At 50.1% G+C, this 27,481-nt stretch overlaps 1 protein-coding gene across 1 annotated transcript; it reads left to right on the top strand.

Annotated features, from left to right (window-relative positions):
• Positions 1-134: 134 nt before the first annotated feature.
• On the top strand, positions 135-16,794 carry ISG20 (interferon stimulated exonuclease gene 20). The gene is given in 7 exon segments (XM_084773613.1): positions 135-2,418; positions 5,542-5,794; positions 12,390-12,590; positions 16,155-16,175; positions 16,177-16,212; positions 16,214-16,358; positions 16,361-16,794. Coding segments are annotated over 6 exon segments (936 nt in total). The 5' UTR covers positions 135-2,418; positions 5,542-5,566; the 3' UTR covers positions 16,666-16,794.
• The last annotated feature ends 10,687 nt before the right edge of the window (positions 16,795-27,481 follow it).

Here is a 27,481-nt window from a genome sequence, read left to right on the forward strand (position 1 = left end):
GAATGCTCAACCTCGACTGAAGGGTGTTTGAGGGCTGGGGAGGCCTAGGGCACTGAGCCTTGCCGGGTGCTGGTCTTGAGGTAGCTTTCTAGATTGTATACATCAACTCTACAGCAGGTTCTGACTTCTGTTGGAGTTTCCTATTACATAGCATACTGTTTAATTTGGTCTCTCCCCAAAGCTGTGTTTGGGGGATTTTTGTGTGCTGTTAGAGCCGGATCTCATGATAGAGCCCAGCTGCCTGTAACTCCTCATGGAGCTCGGGCAGTCCTGCCTCAGACCATGCACTGCTGGCACTGTAAGCACATACTGTCATTCCTGTCAGACTCTGCCCTTTAGGAATAAGAGCCCTTTGTGTGCTTATAACATACACCTTTGCACAACACTCCTTGGGTCACTGCCCCTCTTGGCTATTGTGAATAAAGTAGCCATGAACAGGGCATGCAGATATCTGTTAACCTGCTTTCAAGTCATTTAGATAGATTCCCAGTTGGGGAATTGCTGGGTCATGTGATGGTTCTGTGTTTAGCTGCTTGGGCAAGTGCTGGAGTCTAGCCCATCAGGGCTGAGGTCCCAAGGAAGAGGTGTGGGGTGGGCGAGGGAAGGATACCGACACCCATCTGGGGGTGAATCAGGACAGCTGCGTTTATTGAAGAAGCTCCCCACCTTTTATATTCTGTATTTGCATAGTAGCTTAATCACAGGTAATGTTGAAAGCAGATTTAATGATTCCAAGAGTTGTATTGATGTTTTCACAGATTGTTTTAAACCTATTTTAGCACTATTTTCAACACCCAGGATGAAAGGTAATCAACTTTATTACAGTATTTTTCTTTCAAGCAAAAGCAGTAAGTTCAGCAAGCATCCAAGTTCCCATGTTCTCTGAGACTCAGCAACCCCACTAGGTGAGCCTTTACCTGGTTTCCTCCTCCATGCTCTCAGCCTTGTGGTCAGGAGGCGCCAGACAGCAGTTCTGGAGAAACACACCCATGACAGCAATTTTCAGTCTACAAGGGCCGTGGTGCAGTGTTTGTACCATGTAACATAACAAGCATTGAGCTGTTTACTAGTTGCATTCCTATGTGCTTTAGTCTTACAATATGGACCTGTTCTCATTTACTCTCCAAAGGGAAGGTCCTGATACCTTACTCTTCTTTTCATTATGCCACACCATCCTAATTCCTTCAGTGTATGCTCCTGTATACGGCAGAGGGAGGCCAAGCTAATCTAACCTCTTAATAGAATCTGCTCCTCGTGGGGCATACCACATCTTGCCATTCATCCTGCAAGAGAACCCTATGGTGGGTGATGTGATTATGGAAAGCACCACATGGCAAGACAGGGGTGGTAGAGGGCTCGGCCTTGAAACGGCTCACAGCCCACCAGCACAACACCAAGTACAGATCACAAAGACCTGGAACTTCTAAGAGACAGTGCATTCATGAAGATGGTGTGTATCAGTCACCCTCTCGTTCCCTCTATCAGGCCCCACTTAATTCAACAGCACTGGGAACTGAGCCCCTAGACCAGGAACCTTTGGGAAACACGTCATTCCAGAGCCATGGCACAGACTGTTTATTAAGTGCATGATCAGGACTCAGTGGGGATTAGAGAGCCATCCAGCAGCAGCTTCCTGTCAGCTACAGTCATGATGAGTGAACAGCTCATGGGATGCAACCTTGGAAGGCTAAGTTTGCTCTGAATGACTCTCCTGCTGTCACCTGATCAAGGCTTTCGGGCTTGCCTTACCGTTTGATGCTGTCAGGTGTCTTTGGAAATAGAAACCCCCACTAACTGGCTGGGATTAGGGCTTCCTTTCCTCCTTTAGGGCTAATCACCACCAGTTCCTGGGTCCAACAGAACTCACTGTATACTTGGACAAAAGGCCAGCCTAATTTAGGCAGGGTTCTGGGAACTGAGGCCCAGCTCTGTGGGGAAACCACAAGAGAGCAAACTGCACAGTACTCACGACTGCTCAGTCTATAGAAAAGGGTAGGGCTGGGGGCTGCCTGATCAACGGGGTTAGAAGAGGATGGGTCCTACAATTAGAGAGGCCTGGAGGGGGTGGGGCTGCCAAGCCGATGATGTAGGGAAGGAGTTTTCCAGAATGTTGGCAGATGTAGATAGAACCTGTCCTTCAAACAAAATACCCTCTATATGGATCAGCTGTACCTGCTTACAGTTATGCTTGTTGACTGTTGATAGCTCCTCCCACTGGGAGGGGCTAGGGAGGGCCACTGGGCCCTCCTCTGAGCATTCAGCTGCTCCCTTAATCATTTGTATGCAATTCAGCCCTAATGCATGGGGCCTGGGGTCTCGGGCAGTAGTAAATTGCGTGAACTGGGGAAGATCACAGGGATCGTCCACACAGGGTGAAGAGTTCTGCTTGTGTTCGTCTTGACGTTCTTCCAGGCTTCCGTGAGTAGCCTCTTACCCACGCTCTATAAGTAAGCCCAATAAATTCATTGATCCCAAAGTTGCACTCTGGTGGAGTTATTCCTTGGCTTGTTGGGATCTTTTAAGGAAGAGGTAAACATTTTTTTTTCTTTCTCCCAGAAAAGCAGTTCTTGAACTAGGGCAGCAGAGGCCAAACCCTGAGACATGAGCACACGTGTAGCACTGCAGGGCTCCAGCCTAGAATAGGAACCTTACCAGTTCCTCGAGTCCAGTGTTTCTCAGCCGGTGGGTCATGGTGAGCGACCCTCACACGGGTCACATACCAGATCTCCTGCACATCAGATAGTTACATTACAGCTCATAACAGCAAAATCACAGTTATGAAGTAGCAACACAAACTGTTTTATAGTTGGGGTCACCACAACACGGGGAAGCTGTACTGAAGGGTCACAGCATTAAGACAGTTTGGGAACCACTGGAGTCTGGTCGCTAGTCCTGGCACTGGGGAGATGGTTCACATCATCCAAAGGATTCAGGTGAGACCTGCGGGCCTGGGAAGAGTCAGCACGTAAAGCCCCGGAGTAAGGCCAAGGCTTGGGTTTAAACTAGAAGACAGCATAGTTAGAGGGTGAAGGAGACGCCAAGGAGCAGTGGGGCAGATGAACTGTTTTGTTCTTTGTCTTGTTTTGTTTAAAGGCAGCTTCTCAAAAGTAGTCCAAATTGATCTTGAACTTCCTGTGTGGCTAAATATGACTTTGAACTCTTGATCTCCTTCTGTCGGGTGTCAGGATTACATGCTAACCCACTACACCCAGTTAATACATCGAGCCTGGGGGTTTCTGCATGCCTAGCAAACACTCCATCAAGCTGAACTACACGCCCGACACTAACTCTTGATTTTTTTTCGAGTCTGTTAAAGTCAGACATCTGGGTTGGCAAAGGAACCACAGATCTGGGAAGTTCTTTTCCAAACCGCAAGTGTTTGTGACGTCACATCAGACTGAGGTCTGTCATTCTATATAGACCTGGGCAGTAAGGCAAGACTGGCTCTCCCCCTTGGACGCTCACCCTGGCGTGTACTGCAAGAGCACTCCTCTCAGAAAGCCGAGCCTGCTTCTGATCCAAGTGTCCCTAGTTTGTTATCAAAAGAATACTGAGCATTCCCTCCCTGACAGGTGTAAGCAACAGGCTCAGTAAAGAGACCGCTGAAGCAATGCCTCCATGGTTAAGGGGAAGATTTTTATTGCAGCCAAGAGAATAGACAGAGGCATCCAGAAAAGTCCAAGGCAGAGAGGAAGAGAAGCAGGCTGGCCATAACCAGGACTATCTCTCAGGAGCAGAGAAAAAAATAGGAGGGGGGAAGAGAGAGAAGAGAAGAGCAAGAGAAGCTGTGGGGAGGGAGTGAGGCGGGGGGGGGAGGGGGGGGACTGCTGGTTTTAAAGAAAGTGAGCTGGAACAGCCTGGGAGCTAGCATAGTGGAGGAGTCCAGGAGGTGAGAAGGGCTTGGCGGCTCACATGTCTTCGAAAAGCTGATAAGTAGAACAGGTACAAGTGACTGGCTACCCAAAGTCTGGAGGCTAGTATGGGCTGTCATATGTAACCACAGGTGTATTCTGACAGGCAGAAGAAACCTGGCAGATTTCAGAGGAACGCTGCGTGCAAACTTTGATTTATATGCCAGAAATACTATTGTCCAGTTTGAGCTGAGCCTAGACTGTCGTTTTAGACAAAGTCTATGGGGCTGGTCCTATTTTGGGGGGGGGTGAGGGCGCTGTGGGATTTTTCCTTTGTGAGCTAATAATAGGTAGCACTCTAAGAATTTTAAGTTCCAGCCCAGGAAAACAATAGCCCGGTAGGAAGAGTTGTCTGGCTTGAGGCTGTCTCAAGATCTGCTGCCTTTTGTCAAACTCTCCCAGGTAGTCTCAGCCCACTGAGGTACTGTTGAACCTGTAGAAGCCACCGGGAGTTTCCCCAGAGCCTTCTTCACCTTCCCTGGGGCAGAGGCCAGGGACTAGACCCCTCCTATCCAAACCCCCTCCTGCCCTTCCCAGTTAATGGCTTCTGCTAGGGTTTGTTCTGCCCTCGGAAGACCTCACAGAATATCACACTGACAGCAGATCCCAGAAGTTGTGGGACATTTCCCCAGGCTCCAATCCCGGAGATGTTTATTCTCTGGGTGGAGGGTGAAAAAGCAAAGAAAGATGTTGCAATCCACTCCATCCGCATCAGACACGTCATCCAAAGGGGCGGGGAGGGGGAGGGGGGGAGGGACGCCCTGACACAGCCAGCCCTGACTCAGCCTCCCAGGCCCCCACCTGCCTGCCTTGAAGAGATGGAGCAGTCCAGCCTACATGGACTGTCCCGATCTTCCAACTTCCCTTGATAATGGATGGGCTATCTTTGCCGACAAAATAAGCCAATCGAAGTCAGATTAAAAGTATAAAAAGGGCAGTTTTATTTAGGAACTGAGGCTTCTGGGTGAGTTCAGCAGCCTTGGCACCCAGACTATGGTGGTGTGGGGGCTTGAGGGGGGGGTGGCGCTTAAGGATTACAGGTGAAGGAAGATGACGTGTCTGCCACCTGCTGGACTTGGGGAGCTGGTGGCTCCAGGTGAGGGGGTTGGGGCAGTCCTCAGGAATGCCAGGAATGTGGAGGCTTTCCTTCGAGGAGGTGGGGGCAGGGTTGGAGAAAGGAGTGGGATTTGACAGACCACGTCTGGGAGGGGGAGGGGGAGGGGGAGGGCAAGCAACCAGAAACTGAAACTAAAACAGGGCTCAAGTTAGAGATGAGTCACTTCCTAAAGAGACTGAAGTAGCTGAGAAGTGGTAAGAGAGGCAGAAGAGAACCCAGGCCACTGAAACAGTCAAGTGAGAGCAGGTATCACACTGCCACCCAACCAGAGAGGCAGTGGGAGGGGGTTTCTTAGTGGTAGGACAACCAGACAGGACCGGCAAGCTCTGGGACCTACAGCCCAGAGAAAGCTGAAGGGTGGATAAGAGCTTCCCACTGTTACCAGGTGGCATTGGAGATAAAGGGTAGGGCTCAGGGTGTAGTCCCCACAGGGTGATGGCCCAGGATTCCCGGAGGCTTGTTGGTTCTTAAATGTCACCCTGGTTCCCCTCTCCCCTCTCCCCCACCCTCCAGGACTTGCTGAGGGTTGCCAAGGAGCATGGCACGCAGCCCAGAGGTGGTGGCCTTGGACTGTGAGATGGTGGGGCTAGGGTCCCAAAGGATGAGTGGCCTTGCCCGCTGCAGTATCGTGAACTATTATGGCACAGTCCTGTATGACAAGTACATCCGGCCTGAGGGAGAGATCACGGACTACAGAACCCGAGTCAGCGGGATCATGCCTCAGCACATGGTGAGAGCCACACCATTTGCCGAAGCCAGGCTAGAGGTAAGTGACAGGTGAGAAATCCAGCCAGCAGGAGTTCCAGGGACTAGGAGCTGTCCTTTCCTCAGCTCCTTCCGTAGGGTCTGTGACCTGTGACTCTACCATGAGAAATTCCTCACATTTTCGAGGGAAGAACTCTGGGCCTCTCTCCCACAGCCAGCGCCCAATGAAACAGTTTCCCACCAATAGAGAACCTTAGGCTCCCATCTGGAGTTGCTTTCAGAGCTTCTGTCTAGTCCAACTTTCTGGACTTGTGATGGGTAAACTGAATCCCACCTAAAGTTTCCTCTCTTTTATACCACAACTGCTCTGCTGAGCCTGAGAGATGAGCTTCTGAGGCTAAGCTGGTTCTGGCTCAGAGACCTGAGATTCCTGGACTAAAGGAGCTATTGTTCCCCAACTAAGTGCTCTGGGCTACAGCAGGCTCCCTGCTCAGCTTGAAGGCAAGCTGGGTTCCTACCCTTTAGCTTGTTTGTGGTCATATCTTCCAGATAGAACTTTTTGTTTCTTTTATGATTAAAGGGAAAGCAAAACTCAAGTAGAAATTTCCCCAGGGTCTTTCACCTCTGGGCAGGTCCCACAGGGGTTTGGGGGAGTTCCCATCACAGGAACTGAGGCTGGTCTCCACAGACATGCCCAGACATGTGTCCCAGGGCGCTGGAGAGTGGACATAAAATCCCAACATCGCGGCTATTTAATAGGTACTGGGGAATATTCTTCTTCCCTCCCTCCCTCCCTCCCTCCCTCCCTCCCTCCCTCCCTCTCTTCTGCTTTATCCCCATGTTCCTTCTCCTTCCCTGAGCTCTCAACCTTAGCCCAGCCCAAGTGGTACTCAGAAACTAACTTTCTCACTGGGAAGAAGACACCTCCCAGACACTCAGCTCCCTGCTGCCCATGAAACAGCTCCAACCATACATTTCATCCATGCCTACCAAGGGTAGAGGGCTTTGGGCTTGGACGGTACCCTGGGAATGTGTGTGGCATAAGAGCAGAACTGACTGTCAGCAATGAAGTCATCTCTGTGTTCCAGTTGCCTCTAGCCATCTCTACCCCTTTGTGAGTTGCAATGGGACACAGGCAGCCTGGGAGAGGGGCCAAGAATAAGCATGTTGTCCTGGGATCCGTTCCCGGCTCTGCCACCTGTCTGCTCTGTGTCCTCGGGCTTGATGGTCACCCTCTTCAAGCTCCCTCATGAAGGCCCTGTGATATAAGGAGGAGGCACTCATACATGTGTGTCAAGTGCCGTGCTCCAGACAGATACTCTAAGCAGAATTGCATCACTTTCTTCACTCTGGTAGAAGCAAGAAGGAGCTAGCCAATGGCTTCACTCCTACTTTTCAGATGGAGGCCACAGGGCTGCTCAGGGCTGGAGCAGTAATGTTCTCTTCCACCATACAGCGTCAGTGTGTAGTGTAAGCGACAGTGCCCGGCACAGCACACTCTCCATCCATCACAGCCCAGGCTAGATACCTAGAAACTGAAGCTAGCCCCATCCCTGAGCTTGACCTTTCCCAACCTCCCAGAACAAGGGTCAGGTGCCCCATCTCACATCCCCGTGCCCCACTCCACCCCTTCCTAGTGGAACCTGGCCCTCGTCCCGCCCAAAACCTTTTGAAGGCTGCCTATATACTAGCTGCCCACGCCTCAAGCTCTCCTTGGCTTTCAAGAACTTGGGGTCAGCCAAGATCCCTGAAGCATCTGTGCCATTGACTTACATGGCTTTGGGATTGACCTGGCTGGACTAATGGGGAATAGAGAAGACACACATACAAAAAAGGTGGGAAGAGATAACCCCTGGACCCTGATGGAGATGTATCATCAGCCCAGAAACAAGGAGGCGGGTTGGCTAATCTTGGTAGGGTGTTTCTGTAGGGGACCAGTCTCAGGCTATAGTCATCCAGGAGGAGGAAGATGTGGTTGATCATTTCTGTACATGCTATTTTTTAACTGAGGGTTTAACTATTATCAACATCTGTTGGATAAGAGGAGGCCTGCCATTCTCCTGAGTCAGACTTGGGAAAGCCTCTTCGTTCCTATGAGTCTCGAGCATTTATATCCTTAACATGGCCTTGCTCATGTCCTGAACCCTGTGAGGGAGGGCACAGTGAAACCATTGAGCTGAACTGTTCCATGGGTGAAAGAGGAAAATGTATTCAAGCTTCTGAGGCTATCTCTGGGATGCAGGCAGAAAGAAGTTTGGCCTGGTAGCTTTAGTATGCACCATAGGTACATGTTGGTAGGGCCTGGAGGAGCTTGGGCATTAGCATTGGAGGTTACATAGCTTCGGTATATAATTGCAGGTGTATGCCAATACAGAGCCATATGTGCCTTTTGCCAGAGGCAAGGGAAGATAATAAAAGTGGCTCCCTTTGGCAGACAGAAACCCTTTTCACAGGGTCCTGAAGAGTGCTGTATAGGAGCTCTGGCTTATCCACCAGCAACCCTTTTATTTACCACCCAGCTACAGCTGAGCCTAGACTGCCATCTTAGACCCAGTCAGTGGGCCTGCCCTTTTTGTGGGGGCAGTTTGGATGTTCCTTTTAACATCCATATCATTGGCACAGGGTACCCACACAGCTGGCTCTCACTCATCAGCCATATTTTGTTGCTTGTCATGCTGCGGTGCTGGGATTGGACCAGGTCCCTGTGCACACCAGGAAGCCCTGGACCACTGAGCCGCGTCCCAGAGTTCTGTGTGCTTTTTGAGATATAATCTCAGGCTGACCTTGAACTCACTCTAACCAGGCAGGCTTTGAAGTTTTGAACCTCCTGCCTCAGCTTCCTGAGTAGCTGGTGGAACAAACATGCGCAACCAAACCTATAGCCCATGATTGTGTGTATGTGCGGTCTGTGTGTACTTGTTTGTGTGTACACATGTGTGTGGAGGTTGAACGTCAACATAAGGTGTCTGTCTTGATTTCTTCTCACCTTGTTTTTGAGACAGGGTCTTCTTGATCCTGAGGCACATTGTTTCAGAAAGGGTGGATGGGATTTGAAGTTTAGGGACCTGCTTGTATCCACATAGCACCCAGCACTAGTCATATAGACCTGTGTACACGTGTCCAGTTCCTAAGTGGATTCTAGGGATCCGAACTCAGGTCCTTTATGCTTGTGCATCGGGCCATTTACTGAGCTGGTTTCCCTAACCTTGTCTATAATGTTTTAATTCTAAAGACAGATGGGCCCCAAAATGTACTGGAGTCTCCCAGATGAGAGAAGCTGCCAGCCCTTTCTTATACCCATAGGCAGTGGCACCTTCCAGGGGCATCTAAGGCTTGCAAGAACTGGGATCCAGGCAGGTCATCTGTCCAAAGCTCTTCAACCCCAGGCTTCCAGCAGGAATGGTGAATAGGCTCAGTGCACACATATGGCAAGCTAGCCTGTGGTAGCCAGGAGGGCAATGGGGGTATCCTGGGACCCCTGGGTCTTCCCAGGAATGCTAGCATCATAGGGCACTGAGACCAGCTCCACTTTCTTCTTGCCAGACAGGGCCTCATATAGCCCAGGCTGGCCTCAAACTCACTGTGTAGATCAAGAGAGCCTTGAACTTCTGCTCCTCCTGTCTCTACTTCCTGAGTGCTGGGCTTACAGGCCTGTCCTCCTCTTGCTTTTTTCCCTTTACTATTTTGTAGTGCGATGCTATTGCTTTTACAGTGTAAATCATTTGTCCTGTATCTTCCCACAATCACCAGGTCTGCCCATCATCTGGAACACCGGTTCTGAATGAGATAGGATTTTGCGCATACTGACCCCTGCGCTGCCAGAGACATTTCTGGTTGTCGCTGTGGAGGGAGCAGGGCTGCTAATAGCAGCATGTAAATAAAGGCTAGGCATGCTGTTCAATTGCCTCCTCCAGCCTGTAACACAGCAAAGACACAGCAGGTCTTGGCCTCAAATGTCAATAGTGCTCTAGGGGAGAAACTCTGGCCTACAGAGACTCCTACAAACCCCGCAACAAGGAGCCCAAGAAGGGCAGGGACTTGTGGAAAGATACAGGTGAGCTGCCTGTCCGCCATCAGGTTCAGGGCTCCTTCCTGGCAGCTTCATGTCTTTCTATTTCTGGGAAATCTAAGAGGTTTCTCTCTTGCTTTCATCAGTTAGTACAAAGGCAGAGGGAAGTAGTTTGTGGTCAGGGAGTGGTGTCAGCTGGAACCTGTCCTGTGGCTTTGCTGGGGCCACTTTGTGCTGCTGGGCCCCTGCCCACCTGGCAGGGCCCTGTGGAGCTCAGTCAGGAGGGGAAGGGGGCCTGCCAGGTGTGGGAGGCAACGTCACTCTTTTTTTTTTTTTTTTTTTTAACTTCACTCTTCTATTGACCCAGGATAGCACTGTGAAGGAAAGGCAGAGTGACCTGGGAACCTGGCAAGAGGAAAAGAGGGGGAGACTGGGCCACTCCTGAAGATGACAGGAGGGCACTTGGTCCTCTTCAGTCTCCTTTCACATCCACTTCTGCTGCTGTCCAACAGCGAATGACCAGATACAGGAACCAGTGCAGGGTTGAGTGTGGGGGAAAGTGACAAAGGAGCCGGATCCCAGAAGCTGACAGGGTCCAGGCAGGCTTCCCAAACTGACCAGTGAAGTCAAACCAGGAAGAGGGTTGCCAAGCCCCCCCCTGCCCCCCCCCCCCCGGCTCCTGGCATTTTGATCCCATGCCTCCGCAGTGGATCCCCGTGCTCTGAATGAGACTCACCTAGGACATGCTAGGACGCAGGACCCAAATAGAAAAGAGCATGTGAGTAAAGGGCCAGCAGTACCTGGGCTCCTGTCTCAAGACCTGGGCCTGCCTCTGCATCTGGGTACCAGTTAGCCAGATAATGGGACAAAGCCCCTGCGTCAAGCTTTTTAAGGGAATGGCAGTGCAAGCCTAGAACTGCTCTCTGATGTCGCCAGGAGAAGCGGTGTTAGCCAGCTAATGGGCTCTCTCCCAGGATGCAGGTTAAGCTGCTGGTTGAATACAAAGAAAGATGAAGGCAGGCAGAGTCGCCTTGAAGCCCAGGCTGGGAGAGAGACACTCTATTTTGTCTCCAGGCAAGTTAAAGAATGTTGATGCTCTCTGTGCCAAGGTGTGGGAGAGAGGCCAATGGGAGGCTTAGAAGTCCATGTAGGACAGGAACTGAGCACTCTAAGGGCTGCCCATGCCTCCACTGCGTGCCTGGGTCAGGCTTGCTCATCCAGCTGTGCGACAAGCAGCCAGGCTCTGCTACTACCCCTCTGTGGACATCCCAGTACTCTGATGGTGCCTAGCAAAGCACCCCCCAAATGCCCCCCAAAACTGGTGGCATTTGCCACACTTGTACATCTGAAGTCTAGCTGGGCTGGACAGTAGGGGCCATGTGTCAGGGCCAATGGGCAGGAGTTCGGTGTAAGTTTGTTTGCCTGCTGTACTGGGTTTTCTCAGGTTATCTGTGTGCATGACCTTTCTTCAGGGTTTCCCCAGCCTCCTCCTTTGTTTGCTTGGTGCTGAGATCAGGTCTCATGTAGCTCAGGCTGGCTTTGATCTCACTATGAAACGGATTCTCCTGCCTCCACTTCCCCCAAGTTCTGGAGTTCCGGGCATGTGCCACATGGTTTATATGATATAAAACCTAGCTCCTCACATGCTAGGCAAGCCCTCTACCAGTTGACCCACAACTCTAGCCTTAATTATCAAATTTTAAAGAAGGCTATGAAGGGATTTGTGGACATCTAAAATAGTCAGAGACACTTTGGGGAAAATTATTTCTCACCTCTGTGTTTCCATTGTTCTCTTTGGTAGACTTCCGTTAGGCCAAGGCCTCCCTCCCAACAGCTAGTTTTCGTACCCCCTGAACAGAGCCGTCAACGTAATGCTTTAAGACAACATGAACTTATTATCTTAATGGTTTCCATTTCAGAAGTCCAACCTGGGCCTTATGGGACTAAAGCTAAGGAGTCTGCAAAGCTGGCTCCTCAAGCTCCCTTCTCAGCTTCTGGAGGCTGCTGGCACATCTTGGCCTGGGTCCTTCCTCCATATTCAAAACTACTAGCAACCCACAAATTCTCCTTATAAAGAATCCCTGACCTTCAAAACTAAGGGCCCTTTGATAATGGGGATGTGTTCTGGAACTCGCTCCTTCTCTATGTCTAGGGTTAGGGACTGGATCTACTAGTAACCTTTCCCACTGAGCAATAGCCCCAGCCCCAAATTCCCATTTTCACATCATCAACTGGCTAACGATTTAAGTTCCACATGCACCTTAGCTGCCTGCCCCCCTTTCTAGGTTTGTGTTCACAGATTCTCCTCAAAGGGGTGTGGACACCTTTGGGGGCTCGTTGCTTGCCATGCCGCAGCAGAGTTGCCTAGACAATTAAAGGACATGATGTGTGTGCTGTTTGTCTACACAGTCGCTCTCCCAAGAGCCACGGGAGCTGTCCAGGGTAGGGCCCCTCACAGATTCCAACTGCTTTGAGAAGGGCGCTGGACCTCACTTCCCTCCAGTGAGGGAGGGTGATATGTCCATGGTCACCTAGCAACTCCAGGACTGCCTACTCCCCAACTAGCCCCACGACTGTGGGTAAGGGGGACACCCCACCCGGAGCACCCAGGATGGACATGTATGAAGCTACCTGTCTTCTCGGACAGATCCTGCAGCTTCTGAAAGGCAAGCTGGTGGTGGGCCACGACCTGAAGCATGACTTTGATGCACTGAAGGAGGACATGAGCAAATACGTCATCTATGACACGTCCACAGACAGGCTGCTGGGGCGTGAGGCCAAGCTGGACCACTATGAGCGCATGTCCCTGCGGATGCTGAGTGATCGCCTGCTACACAAGAGAATCCAGGTGAGGAACTGCCTCTTACTCTTCTGGTCTCTCTCTTCTCCCCTCCTCCCTTCTCTCCTCCCCCTCAGATGAGGGGTAACCTGCTCTTCCACTTCCTCCTCCCTTTTCTCCTCCTAGCAAGCAGTCCCCTACTCTATCCCTTGGTTCTCCCTCTCCTTCCTTGTTCCTAAAAGTGAGGCTCTTCCTCTCCCTCCTCTCCCCTCCCCTCTGCACATCCCCTCCTCTCAAGGCAGGTCAGTCCCACTCACTAAGCTGGTTTCAGATAAGGAGCCTCTGCAGCTGGCTGGTCTGGGACTCACCCTCCAGGATGCACATCCTAGTGCAGTCCTGTGATCCCCCACTCCCAAGACTTTTCCCTCCACTCCCAAGAGACTAGATGCTTGTTTTTGTTTGTTTTTATGTTTTTCGAGACAGGATCTCTCTGTGTAGCCTTGGCTGTCCTAAACTCACTTTGTAGACCAGGCTGGCCTTGAACTCACAGAGATCCACTTTCCTCTGCCTCCCAAGTGCTGGGATAAAAATGTGTGCACCGCCCCCCCCCCCCCCACCTCCAGCGAGACTGGATGCTTGTATGTGTGGTGTCTCTTTGGCTTCCAGAGGCCAGGAAGGGACTGCAGAAAGCCTCTTTGCGAGGTGCTCCTAGGAGCATTGGTAGGGAAGGAGAGGGGATTCCTTGGTACAGACTTCTTGCTTTGAACCCTGTGCATCATGAGGCTTAACCCCTGCAGCCCCAGGGAAGTGATGGAAAGCCTGCACCTCTGGTATGCCATAGTGGGGCCGGACAGCTAGGCATGCCTGTCATGTATCAATCAATGTTACTCCAAGGTGATACCTCCTCAGTACATGGGGGTAGGACTCCCCCTCACCCAAGAGGAAAGCTGTGGATGAGGGACAAACACTACACAAGGCCCTCCTAGTCAACAATTTTATTTCGTTTTGCTTTTGTTTTTTAAGACAAGGTTTCTTTGTGTAGTCCTGGTTGTCCTGGAACTCTCTCTATAGACCAGGCTGGCCTCGAACTTAGAGAGATCCACCTGCTTCTGCCTTCCAAGTGCTGGGATTAAAGGTGCAAGCACCTCAGCTCAGCTGTTTTTTGTTTTTGTTTTTGTTTTGTTTTGGTTTTTTGTTTTGTTTTGTTTTGTTTTGAGACAGGGTTCCTCTGTGTAGCCTTGGCTGTCCTGGACTTGGCTTATAGACCAAATTGGCCTCTAACTCGCAGATATCCACCTGCCTCTGCCTCCTGAGTGCTGGGATTGCAGGTATGCGCCACCCCGCCCGGCTTACTTTTTTGTCTTGTACTGTGTTTTTATTTTTATTTTTCCAGCATTGGGGATCTGACCTAGGGTCTTGAACATAACAGGCTGAGCAAGCACTGTCCCGTGAACTACACCCCCGGTCAGCCGTTGTTTCCTTACAGCGTGGTCTGGCTGTTGTAGCCTTCCATTCACAATCCTTCTGCCTCGGCCTTCCGAATGCTGGTATTGCAGGTGTAGGGCCAGCGTCTCTAGCTAATCACTGTGCTCCTACTGTGTGTCAGATGCTGGAGGTGAGCACGGCATGCCCTTGCTGGACGGAGCTCTTGGTAGAATGGGGCAGACCACCAGCGTTGCCAGATAGGAGTACAATGGGGATGTAGCTCAGTTTCTAGAATGCTTTTCCAAGCATGCCCCGTGTTCAATCCCCCCCCCCCGCCCCCCAGCGCCGCATAACCCAAGCATGGCACGTACCTGCAGTTCTAGGCCTTGGGAGGTAGAACAGGAAGATGAGAAGTTTACAGTCACCTTCAGCTACGTAGTAAGTTTGAGGCTAAGCTGGAATGTGAGAGTGGGGTGAGGTGGGGTAGGGGTGGGGACAGGGTCCTGGGGATGGGGAGAATGGTGGTGGACTGTGGGATAGGAGATAGAGCCCAGCGCCATTTGCAGGACCAGTGTCACAGAGGTCTGGAGAGAGGGAGGGAGGGGGTTGGGAGGGGGTGCATGAGTCAGGGCCTATAGTGTAGAGATGATTTGGCTGGGTGAGCAGCTAGTGGCATGGATTCCCATCCCACCCCTGCAGGAATTGTGTTAGAAGCAGGAGTGGGCCTGAATCTGGATGGCCTCTGTTGATCTCCTGACCCATGATAATGGTCCCGGCTTTGCTTTTCTTTTTTCTTTTTTCTTTTTTTCTTTTTTTTTGGGAGGAAGGGGCAGCTCTTCAAGACAGGGTTTCTCTGTGTAGCCTTGGCTGTCCTGGACTCACTTTGTAGACCAGGCTGGACTCAAACTCACAGCAATTCACCTGCCTCTGCCTCCCGAGTGCTGGGATTAAAGGCCTATGCTACTCGGTCCTGGCTTTTTATATACCCTGGGGGCATGATGTTATCTGGCGTGATGAGAGAGAGAGAGAGAGAGAGAGAGAGAGAGAGAGAGAGAGAGAGAGAGAGTGTGTGTGTGTGTGTGTGTACACCTGTCCTCTACCCTCTGGCTCTCAGCTCAGGCCTCATCCTGGGCACTTTGAGCCTGGCCTGTAGGACCCTCCATCTCTGTTCCCATCTGTGGTTCACCTTCTTCAGCAGCTCCCACCTGCACTGAAGTTCTCAGAAGCTGGCCTCCAGCTCCTGCCTGAGGGCAGTGACCCTGCTGATGATCACCTCAACAAAAGCTGACCCAGGGCTGTCACAGTCAGAGGTGCTGGTCCTTCCCCACAAGAGCGTGAGCTTCATAAGGAAGGGAAGGCTCTCTGTACCCAGCCCTTGGGCATATACTTTCATGCCTCGTGAGGCAGGTGTGTCCAGGTCATGTTACAGAAGAGGAAAGAGGTGTAGAGAGGCTGGAGACTCGCCTGAGGCCCCTAGGAGGGGACCAAAACTGGGATCAAGGTTAGAACTGTCCACTTCTCCAGGCTGACCAGCAGAGGGTGCTCCAGCCTCCTGCTGCTTCTGCCTCATAGCAAAGCTGTAGAGTTCAGAAACCTGCCCTCAGTTTCCTCTCCTGTCAAGTGAGGGTGGCAATAGGGCAAGTCTTTGGAGGCACCTAGGACAACAAGTAGCACTTGGGATGTGGGAGACACCACAACCACCTGCTTAGCAACAACACAGGATGGGATGCTGCAGCCTGCCTAAGCTGGGCCTCCCGCAGATGTCCCTAACACCCAGTCTAGAGAGCATGGTGGGAAAGGAGCCCTTGGGAGGAGTGGCAGGACGCCTTGGCAGAGGGACATCAGGGAAACTGGCCTGAGAAGCCCACAAAGCCCCCTGCGTCCATTGCAGGCAAGACTTCAGGCCAGGCCTGGAAAGTGGAAAAAGTGCAAGATACTGTAAGGAGTTTGCTTCTTGGATATAAGCCCCTGCTCCATAACATTTGCAGTACTTGAGCCTCGGTTTCTCCACCACTAAAACTGGGGCAGATCAGATGTAGCTCCTGGAATTTAGAGAGGTTCCACGGGCTAAGTGATTAGCACAGGGGTGGCAGGTGGCAGCCATGTCTTCCTCAATGGAAAGTATAAAGAACCTAGTTCTAGCTCATGCCCTGTCCCCCTCTTCAAAGAGCTTCTGTTTTAGTGGCTCCCCCTTTTCATGTTTCCCAGGTCTTGGCAAGCCTTTTGGGAGGATGGAGGATGCAGCTTGCCAGGCACTGACATCTTCCCATCTTACCCTAACTGTAGAAATGATCAGGATTGCTGGTCTCCACTTGCTGATGGCCTTTCTGCATCTGAGCAACCTTGCTTTCCCACCCTCACTGGAGTTCCCTGCTATATCTGCCCTGCCCAGCTCCAGCCACCCGCTGACACCCTCCCACACCTGAGTCAGGGCTCTCAGGGACACTCTCACAGACTGAGCCGTTGCAGGACTTTGGAGGCAGCCCCACTGAGCTCCCACTCTCTCCCTGTGTCCGCAGGACAGCTGGCTGGGTCACAACTCTGTGGAAGATGCCAGGGCCACAATGGAGCTCTACAGGCTCTCTCAGAGGCTCAGAGCCAGAGGGCAGCGAGGGCTGTTCCACTTCGGGGCGTGGAACTGAACTTCATCCTTGTCCAGGGACCAGAGGCTTCCACTCCAGAAGGATTGCAGTTTTCCATAGATGAGACCTGTTTCTAACAACATCAACCACCAAACTCAAAACCAAGAACATTCTCTTGCTTTGGGGCGGGCGAGGGGCGGGGGAGGGGGCAGGGGGGAAGGAGGACACGGAGAATTTTAGTAATAAATGGCTCTGATTTTATCTAATCACCAGGACCTCTTGTCTTTTATCTGTCTTTTCTCTGAGATGGCTTAGCGGTGCGTGGCCAGGACCCAGTGTGCCAAGGGGTAACAGGAGAATGAAGATTTATGCCCAGGAAGTGAGCAAGTGCCTTTTTATCCTTACTCCTTCCCTTCTCTCTGTCCATTTTCCCTTCCTCCCTTGCCCACCCCCAGGTTTATTTAGTACATTACAAAGAGAGCATCAGACATGACAGTAGTAGGAAACCTTGCTTTGTTTTTTTTTTTTAATTCTTCTTGAGCCCAGGCCCACCTCGAACTCATGACTGTCCTCAGTCTCCCGAGTGCTAGCATTGTAGGTGTGTGTGACCACAGCCAGCTTAGATATATAGACTTTTGCTGCTGTTTTCTTTCTTCCTTTTGGAGATTGGACCTAGGGTCTTATATATGTATGCTAAGCAAGCACTCTACCACTGAGCCACATCCCTAGCCCTCACTCTCCCTTTTGCCATTAATTACCTTTTTTTAAAATTTTAAACTTTATTATTAAAAAGATGCAAAAAAAATCACACATCAAAATCAACCAGATTCAAAGAACTCAACGAATGTCTGTACAGTTAGAGTAGCCATCGGGAATGAAAGCTGTGGAGCAGCACATTAGATTTTACCCTTTCACAGTATGTATTTATGCACTGTCCACCATCAAAGTCAAAAAATCCATGGCAGAGTTAGACGAGAGAAACAGCTCCATGTCCTGCTTCATGACACGTTTACGCCAGTCCTCAGTCCTCTTCCGTTCTACTGCTTCTCCCTTTCCCTTCCTCTTGTCTCTTTCCTTCCCTCTTTCCTTCCTCCCTTTTCCCTTCCCTCCCTCCCTCCCTTCTCTTTCTTTCTTCTGTGTGCATGTGCATGTGTGCCCATGCCATGGCCCATGCATGAAGCTCAGAGAACAGACCTTAAAGGAGTCAGTTCTCTGCTCCTACCACACGGGTCCCAAGGATCAAGCTCGGTCATCAAGCTGGGTGACAAGTGTGATCCATCTTGCCCTGCCCTGTCTCCCTTCCTCCTTTCTTCCCTCCCTTGTCTTTCAGTCCTGAAGTTTGAACCCAGGACCTTGTACATATTAGGCAACTGCTCTATCACTGGGCTGCCCTACCTCACCCCCTCACTCCTCCTCCTCCTCCTCCTCATGCTCCTCCTCCTCATGCTCCTCCTCCTCGTCCTCCTTCTTCTACTTTTTACATTGAAAAGGGTCCTCACTATGTTGCCCAGACTAGCCTTGAAAACTTTCAGTCCCCCTGCCTCACAGTAGCTCACTGTTGAAGTGGAGGCTCTGTCCTCCCTTCTTTGTGAACCGGGAAAGTCTGGAGTCTGAGGGAACTAGATCAGGAGGCTAGCTTTGCTGTGTGACTAACAGCAAGTTACCTGACTTTCCTGTGCTGTAAGTCAGGACATCCTAACGGAGCTGCACACCATTAGCACCATCTCTGCCTTCTCTTAAGCACATGGCAAATGTCGGTAACTCTCATAATTTCTTGGGTCATTGCCAGAATCTCCATGTGGACCCCCTATCTTTCACCCTTGTGATTTCCAGTGAAAGAAGTCAGCAATGAGCCACAGAGCACGGTGTAGAAGGCAGAATTTATTGCAAAGCAGGCATCATCAAGGACAGCAGACAACAGCCAGAGACCAGTGCCTGCACCTACACACCAGACAGGTTTACTGTTATTTCTCTAATCCCCAGAACAAAACAACAGCATCCCTCTGATGCCCTTGTTGTGGTCTGTGGTGGTATATCTCTTTGGATTGGCTGCCTCTGACTTCCAGGAGGAGGAGGCTAGGTGGTGTGTGTCAGGGAATGATATGTTTTTTGTTCCTTCCTAGAAGGCTCTGCTTTTCATAAACATCAGTGCTCCATGGAGCCCACCTCACAGTTACTTCAGCCTCTCCAGGGAGTCACATTAGCCTAGGAGGTCACTTTTCTTCCCGCAGCATGGCTCAGGTTCCAACCTTGTGACCACCAGTACCCAGAAGCCCCTGCCCTTCGTTTGATAGACTACAGATGATGACGGAAGGGTCCAGCACCTAAGTTATCCAAGCCTGCTAATATTTAGTTACCTAACAGAGGCTTCAACCCAGAGTGGCAGAATGAAAGCTACTAGGGTTGGTCAGTACCTGATGCCTACTGAGTGTGAGCATATGGCACTCAAGCTCTGGGATTCCTCAGAAGGCACACCCCTGGCTTCAAACTGCAGAGGCTCAGGATCATGCACGGAGTGTGAGAAAACAGACACCGCATCCCAACTACAGAAGTCGGGTCCTAGTTTAGTTGGATCTGCAGTGGGACACAGGCACAGCTGCACTTGATTCTAATACCACACACGCAGCCTGGGTCCCAGCTTTAAAAGTACTATTTGAGTGACAGGTGAGTGCAATATGCAGCCACAGTTGACAGCTGGCCTGGGCAAGGGAGGGCTTGGTCACCTTTCCAGCCTCTTCTCTCTGGACCCCTCATGTAATGGGAGGTCTGTGGCCCTACAGATTGGGTCTTACAGATGGCCCTGCTTTGCAGACAGATGAGGGGCGCACAGCTAGAGGGCTGAGGACGTGGCTAATTTGTTAGAGTGGTCACCTGGCCAGCACAAAACCCTGGCATTGATCCCCAGCACCACATAGACAAGGCATGGGGCTGTACATCTGGAATCTCAGCACCCAGGAGACTGAGGCAGGAGGACCAGAAGCTCAAGGTCACCACTGGCTACACAGCAAATCTGAGACTAGCTTAGTTCACTTGAGACCCTGTCTTAACACAACACAAAACACAATGCAACAGGTGAGGTTGTGTTCTTACTTCACCACAAACTTGAGGTGCTTTACAGTTGCAATTTCTGCCATCTGGGCTACTGAAGTTCCTTCCAGACCTTGGAGACTCTCTCCCAGGATGGGAAAATGCAGTTTTCACCCTTTGGGGGTGTCCCCCACCCCTCCACCCCCATCAACTTGCTTGCTGGCTTATTGTTTTCTATGAACCTCCAGAACCCCTAACTGGCTGCTCCTGACCACTAGGTGGCAGTCATGGACCGTCAGCCTAACAGGCTGCCTTGTCAGCACGGAGATGAAGTGTGAGGAAGCTTAAAAGGCTTGGGTCAGGGGCAGCGTCTGAATCCCAGAAAGGGCCTGAGACATGACCCAGGCCCAAGGTGGCTCCAGGCTCTTCACCTTGCAGCCTACCGTTCTTCCTAAGGCTTCAAGTTCTTTTGAAATGCAGGACAAACCTGGGTTCTTTTTGTTTGTTTGGTTGGTTGGTTTGGTTTTTTGAGACAGGCTTTCTCTGTGTAGTCTTGGCTGTCCTAGACTCACTTTGTAGACAAAGCTGGCCTCAAACTCACAGCGATCCGCCTGCCTCTGCCTCCCGAGTGCTGGGTTTAAAGGTGTGCAGTGTGCACCATCACGCCTGGCTCAAACGGATTCTTTTTTTTTTTTTTATTGTGAGTCATCATTTTTAAATTTTTATTAATGTATTCATATTACATCTCAATGGTTATACTATCCCTTGTCTCCTCCCATTCCTCCCTCCCTCCCATTTTCCCCTTATTCCCCTCCCCTAGGACTGTGACTGAGGGGGACCTCCTCCCACTTTATATGCTCATAGGGTATCAAGTCTCTTCTTGGTAGCCTGCTATCCTTCCTCTGAGTGCCACCAGGCCTCCCCATCCAGGGGACGTGGTCAAATATGAGGCACCAGAGTATGTGTGAAAGTCATACCCCACTCTCCACTCAACTGTGGAGAATGTCCTAGCCATTGGCTAGATCTGGGTAGGGGTTTACTCAGCTATTAAAAACAAGGAATTCCCGAAATTTGTGGACAAATGGGTTGAACTAGAAATGATCATAATGAGTGAGTTAACCCAGAAGCAGAAAGAGTCAAATGGTATATACTCACTTATATCTGCATACTAGCCCAAGGGGCATGTCCCATGAAAGTCTTCACTTACCAGGAAACTGGGACAGAGGGAAGGACATCCTATTGGGACTCTAGATGACAGAAGCATGGGAGAATGGCAAAGTAGAAGGATCCAGAGGGTCCTAGAAACCTACAAGAAGAACATTATGATAGGCAGATTTGGGCCCAGGGGTCCTGCTCAAACTATGGCACCAGCCAAGGACAATACAGGCCATAAACCTCAAACGGATTCTTAAAGGAATTCCTCTAGCCCAACTTTCTGCTCCATGCTGCGATGCTTGGATGCCCTGGAGCCTAGCTGTTACCCAGGGGTACAAAGCCGGTGGGAAGAGCCTGAAGGACTCAGCAAGGCGCTGAGTCCTTGTTCCCAGCTGTCCTGAATGGACTGTCAAAGCAAGACTTAAGGAAGGAGAAGGATTCCAGGTCAGCGTCTGCTCCCACAGCCCAGCTGGAAATGCCGCAGGAGTAAGTCCAGCCACTGCCAATAACCACTAGGTGGCGCACAGTCTGGATTTGGCTGGTTTGCTTCTTGGCTGGGTGACCCTGGGGTGCTCGCCCTGCAGGCTTGAGCAAATAGCCATTTATCCCTGGCAGATTGTGGAATCAAAGACAGACTGTGCAGTGGGTACAACTTCGGGGCTGCCATCTAAGTCTAAGCTGCATACTGCCTCCTGGCTAGCACTGGCCTCAATTCATCTGGACATGTCTATCCTGAGCCTGGAGGAGTATGCTAACTTTGAAACAACTCCTTACCCAGGAGGATCCCTAGGTTATACGCAATAAAGATGGACCCTTACAGCTCACACTCAGGACCAGATGATTTCCTGTCTCACCCTTTTGCCCCAAGTCCCTGACTTTCTAAACAGTGCCCCACACTTGTTTAATGTTTTCACTCTGACCCTTTGACCAGCCCAACATCCTAGACCCCTAGTCTCTAATCAATGGGAGAAACTTGGCATAACAAATTGGACCCAACCCCAGCAGGAGAGAGAAGTGTCTTCTATCTGTCTAGCTCTCAAACATAGAGGAAAATTTGGGGGAGGTGTTGGAAATAACAGTCTAGAAATGACCCTGCCTGGTTGAGCACACACCTGAGTCACCTCTGACTCATATCCAGCCTGTTGGTCGCCTGCCTCTGGCAAAATCCCTACTTCTTTGCTCCTCCAGCCCAGCAACCTGACTGGGAAAAGTGCCCCCTCCCCCATCCATATAATAGACTTTCCTCATCCTCCTGGGCCCCTGCTCTGAAAAGGTCAATGACCTAGGCACCACAGCCCAGCAGCTCCCCCCCCTCCCCCGCACCATCCCATCCTCTTGGAGGGTGTCAGCCAACTCAGCCTGGTCCAGCTTCCAAGAACGGGAACCAGTGCTGCCCAGCTTCCTGCCCAGTACTCTGTGGGCTGTGCCAGCTTCATGGCCAAGAGACTTACTCACTCTCGGAACAATTTCTCCTCTATATGGAAAGAACATATGCTTTTCCTGCTGTGGGATGAGAAAGCTGGAGGAAAAGGCAGGGCGTTGGCCCAGCCCCAGAACTTTCCTTTCAAGCCACATGTGTTTCGTGGCAGAACCTGGAGGCCTGTGCTGCAAGGAGGCCCTGGGACAAAGTCCTAAACCCCTGATTGTAGGCTGGAGGACCCAGCCCTTCTGTTGTCCCATTCTCTATATCTGAGGCTAGACTCAGTTTCTACTCAGGGGCCCGGAACAACTCTGCTTGCCTGACCACGCACCCCCACCCCACCTATGTCTGCTAGAAGGTCTGGGGTAGAAGGGGCATCCTGGGGGGGGGCAGATTTAAAATAAGCCTTCTCTCTATGGAGATAGCATCTCTCCTGCAAGGGACACGGAATGGCTGGAGTTGCACAGTACAGACTGGCACGCCTCTGAAACCCTGTAAATCTGGCACAGGGCGCAACAGAGAAAAGGGCAGAGCGTGCCAGGCATCGAGCGCGCAGCCTCGAGTTGGCTGGTTTGCTTCTTGGCTGGGTGACTGTCACTTCTCTGGTTCCTGAGCTGTAGCTGGAGGAGGAGGATGACAGCCCCCTGAGGGCTAGTGTCAGGGTCGGAAACAGCCCAGTATATGCTGGGCTCCATCGAGATGCTCAAAGGGAGACTGGGATCAAAGGTGTAGCAGGCACATTTGAGCGGGAGACTGGCTGCTACAGGGAAGGAGTGGCACTGGATGCAGTCAGCTGGTCCTCTGATACAGTAGTGTCCAGTGGCACTTACCCCTTAGCCTCTAGTTAAAATACACGTTTTTAACCTAGAGAAACAAAAGCACATGTTTGCAACAAACGCCTGAACACAAGCATTTCTAGCAGCTCCCTCCCCCCCCCCCCCCCCCCGCTTATAACACTCCCCAGGTGGAAGCAACCTGCACGTCCATGGATGGGTAAATGCTTAGATAAATTATTCTGTGTCTATAGCATGTAATTCTGCTCAAAATGGGAAGGAGAAAACTATAGACATGCTCCCTGCTGTGGGTTACTTTCCAGAGGATTATGTCAAGTGAAGAATCAGTCTCAGCAGGTAGAGAGTGTATGGTTCCATTTTGTTGAAATGCCTTGAAAATGATATAGCTCTCAAAGTGAGATTAGTTTTGTAGCCATCAGGGGCTAAGTCTGGGAGACAGTGTAGCCTTCTGAGAAGGGGGCCCTTTCATCACTACAGGATTGATTCTCCACGCTATACCCACAGAATGTGACTGTCATCTCTTCCCCCTGCTGTGAGATGGAAGGACTTCTCCGAGGAAGCTGGTCATGCCAACGGCAATGAGCTACAGATACCATTGCTTAGGATTCTGGTTGTAATTTAGAATCTTAAGGTTTCCCCCGAAGACTCCTTATTGATGGCTTGGTCCCCAGCCTGGGGCTCTATTAGATGGGGGAAATGTTAGGGGATAGGGTCTAATGGAGGAAGTTAGTTCACTAGCCAGGTCATACCCCTGAGGGAGACATTGGAGACCTTGGACCCTGTCTTCTGTCTCTGTTGGCATTATTTTTAAACTATTTTATTTTGGCTTCTTATTGCCTCTTACTTTCTTCCTTCTCCACCCCTTCTCCTCCCTAATTCCTTCTAACCCCCCAAACACTAAGTAGGAGAGAAGGTTAGTGGGGACAGGGACAGAGTTCTCTTTAGCTACTTCTGGCTGGGTAGGTCCTCAGGTTCTTTGGGGGCAATATCAATCTCAGTCATCAGGATATCCAGCAGTCCAGCTGACCAGCGAACAAACAAGCAGCCTCCTTCCTCCCCCTCGCTCTCTCAGAGCATCTTTTCTCTCTCTGGGCTCTGATATTTATACCCTTTCAGAGTCCCTTAAATTAAATTCTCTGCAGCTGGCAAAGACCACGCCCCACTCAACGCCACATGAGGCTGTTATCAGTTGTAGACAAACTAAAGGCAGCTCCATATCCTACACTTGCGATTACATATAAAAAAACATGTTTACATAGCATAACTGAATTTTTAAAGAAACCAAAACTTCCACTATATGTCTCTTTCTCTGCTTTTCAACCACCATGAAGTGAGAAGTGATAGTCAGCCACATACTCCCCAGCATGATGTGCTGCCTCATCACAGGCTCTGAGTGACAGGGCCAAGCAATCATGGGATGAGACCGTGCTGTTAGCCCAGATAAGGCTTTCCTCTTCATAGTCCCCACAGCAGTGGGAACACTGCCCAGTGACCCAGCCATGCTTCTGCTCCCGGGATCAGTGAGGCCCAGAGTTAAGACATGCTCCCTGCTCTGGGTTACTTTCCAGAGGATTATGTCAAGTGAAGAATCAGTTTCAGCAGGTAGAGAGTGTATGGTTCCATTTTATTGAAATGCCTTGAAAATGATATAGCTCTCAAAGTGAGATTAGTTTTGTAGCCGTCAGGGGCTAAGTCTGGGAGACAGTGTAGCCTTCTGAGAAGGGAGCCCTTTCATCACTACAGGATTGATTCCATGAAGGCAGCAGCTCTCAAGCAGACTTGTAGTGCATCAGTCTTCAATGTAAGTGGCCAATAAGGATGCGAGGCCCATAGCCAGACAGACAGAAAGGGAGAATAGATAACCAGATAGGATGTGGGAAGGAAACTCAAAGAGAAAAAGGGAGGAGGGGAAACTATAACTAATATACTCAAGAAGTTTTGCACCCCAAAGAACACCATTTTAAAATAAATATTTTAACAATAAAATATTCTTCATAATTTAAAAATATAGCATTAACTATAATGCCATTACCAAAAAGTATCAAGCCATATAAATATTACAGAAGATTAACAGAGAGGTGGGGGGAGTGGGGAAAGGAGAGAGAGAGAGAGAGAGAGAGAGAGAGAGAGAGAGAAAGAGAGAGAGAGAGAGAGAGAGAGAGAGAGAGAGAGAGAGAGAGAGAGAGAGAGAGAGACTAGATGAGAAAGAGGATCCAGCTAGGAATTCAATATCTGAGATATCTGAGAGAAAATGAAGATGACACAAAAAACACAATTCTTGCCTCAAAGGGGATAAGAGATAGTTTATTCTAGAGCCAAATATGAGTGGCCACTGCCCTGGGACACAGATTCAGGGTACCCCAAGTTCTATTGTCTAACTAAGCAGCAGGTTCTTCAAGTTTGTCTTGTTTTGGTTTTTTTGTTTGGTTGTTTGTTTGGTTGTTTTTTTGGTTTTTGTTTTTCAAGACAGGGTCTCTCTGTGTGTAGCCTTGACTGTCTTGGACTCGCTTTGTAAACCAGGCTGGCCTTGAACTCACACAGAGATCCACCTGCTTCTGCCTCCTCAAGTGTTGAGATTAAAGATATGTGCAACCAAGCCTGGCTTCTTCAAGTTTTATATGGCAACAAAACAAGGAAAGTCATAAATCATGGAACCTTTCAACCATCAGTTAGGCAGATTCTGGGAGGTGAGGAGATCCTGGGCATAGGTGTGAGATTCTTAGCCTTTTGAATGTGGAAAGCTAGTGGTCTGTTTGTACATGCCAAGGAGTCACGGAACGCTCACAAAGATGTCAAGGTCACAGACAGAGGTGGGTAATAATGCCTAGTGAGGGAGCCAAAGGAAGCCCAAGTTGACATACATTTAGGCTGTGGATCCTCAGCACCAGCATCCCAACCTCTCTGCAGTGACTGAAGCTCTTATCATTTACTCACCTTCATAGAAGCTTGTTTAACCTGGGGCTCTTCCCAGGAACTTTCTCATTCACAGAGAGGAAGGAACATTCCCAGACCTGGGGACAGTTCACCTAAGACCCAGGGCTTGAGAACTGCTCAGACCTGGCTGAGGAAAGGTTATACCAACGTACTGATGGTTCTATAAGAAAGTAGGCTGAGCAGGCCATGAGGAGCAAGCCAGTAAGCTGCACCCCTCCACGGTCTCTGCATCAGTTCCTGCCTCTAGGTTCCTGCCCTGCTTGAGTTCCTGTCCTGACTTCCTTCTACGGTGGACTACAGTGTGACAATGTACACAAAATAAATCCCTTCCTCCCCAACTTGCTTTTTTGTCAGGGTGTTTCACCTCAACAATAGTAACCCTGACTAAGACATGGTTCATACCTGTAATCCCAGCACTTCAGAAGCGAGGCAGGAGAATTGCTGTGAGTTCAAGGCAAGCCTAAGCTTCAAATTGAGTACCAGGCCAACCAGAAAAAAAAATGTGTACTTTCAAATACTTACTTTTAAGATTCCTTTTAAAAGGAGCTACTGGGGGTGGGGTGGGTGGGTGCTGTGCTCCACACAAACGAAAGAGGAAAATGAAAACTGTGGCTATGTGAGGGACAGGTGAAAGACGTTCTCAGGAGAAAGAGGACGAGATGCCCCTGGATACAAGCTGTCTGTGTGGAGCCCAGAAGGGAGCCAGCAGAGTACAGCAACGCTGCCCGGAGCCCTGGATCTACTTAAATAGAGAAAGGAATCATCCAAAAGGAGAGGACTGGTTGGTTAGAACCAGAATTACTCACAGGCACATTGAAAAAAAAAATGTTCTACAGTTTTAAAAAGAGACCATTGTTCAAACCAAGAAACAAACAAAAAACTGTGCGTGAATAGTTAAGCCGGGCGTGGTGACTCACATTTGTAATCCCAGCACTCTGGCAGGCAGAGGCAGGTGGATCTCTGTGAGTTCAAGGCCAGCCTGGTCTACAGAGTCCAGGACAAGCAAGGCTACACAGAGAAAGCCTGTCTTTAAAAAAATAAAAAAAAGAATAGCAATATTTATAGGAGTAGTATTTATGTGTAATAATACCACAAGTGGTGAAGCTGACTTAATGCCCTTACCCACAAATGATGAACTATTTTGGGAGAGTGGGGACACTGTGCGCATGTGCACTTATTATCTTTACCTTTTACATCAGGGAGTCAGTGATATTCCAATTGGGAAATACCCAACACGAGGGTGCTATTTAGAAAATAGGGATAATCACTGGAAGAAAGAGCTATGTACACTGGAAATGCTTACCACTGCACAGATGGTCACTGTAGATGATGGAAACTCATCAACACAAATCATGCTTTACTTCTCAGGTGACAAAACTGACAGACATTTATGTGCATCTCAAATATATAACTGAGATTTTTATTACTTCTTTGTTTGTTTATGTGGCATATGTGTGTGGGCACATGTATGCCGAGGTCAGAGTTGTGGGAGTTGGTTCTCTCCTTCTACCATGTGCATCCTGGGACTGGCACTTAGGTTGTCAGGCTTGGCTGCAAGCGCCTGCCCTGCTACACCATCTCACTGGCCCCCAATGCGGTTTCTACATGGCAACTGAGAAGCCA

This window comes from Acomys minous (genome assembly GCF_964271855.1).
Source record: "Acomys minous genome assembly, chromosome: 2".
In the NCBI taxonomy this organism is placed as follows: domain Eukaryota; kingdom Metazoa; phylum Chordata; class Mammalia; order Rodentia; family Muridae; genus Acomys; species Acomys minous.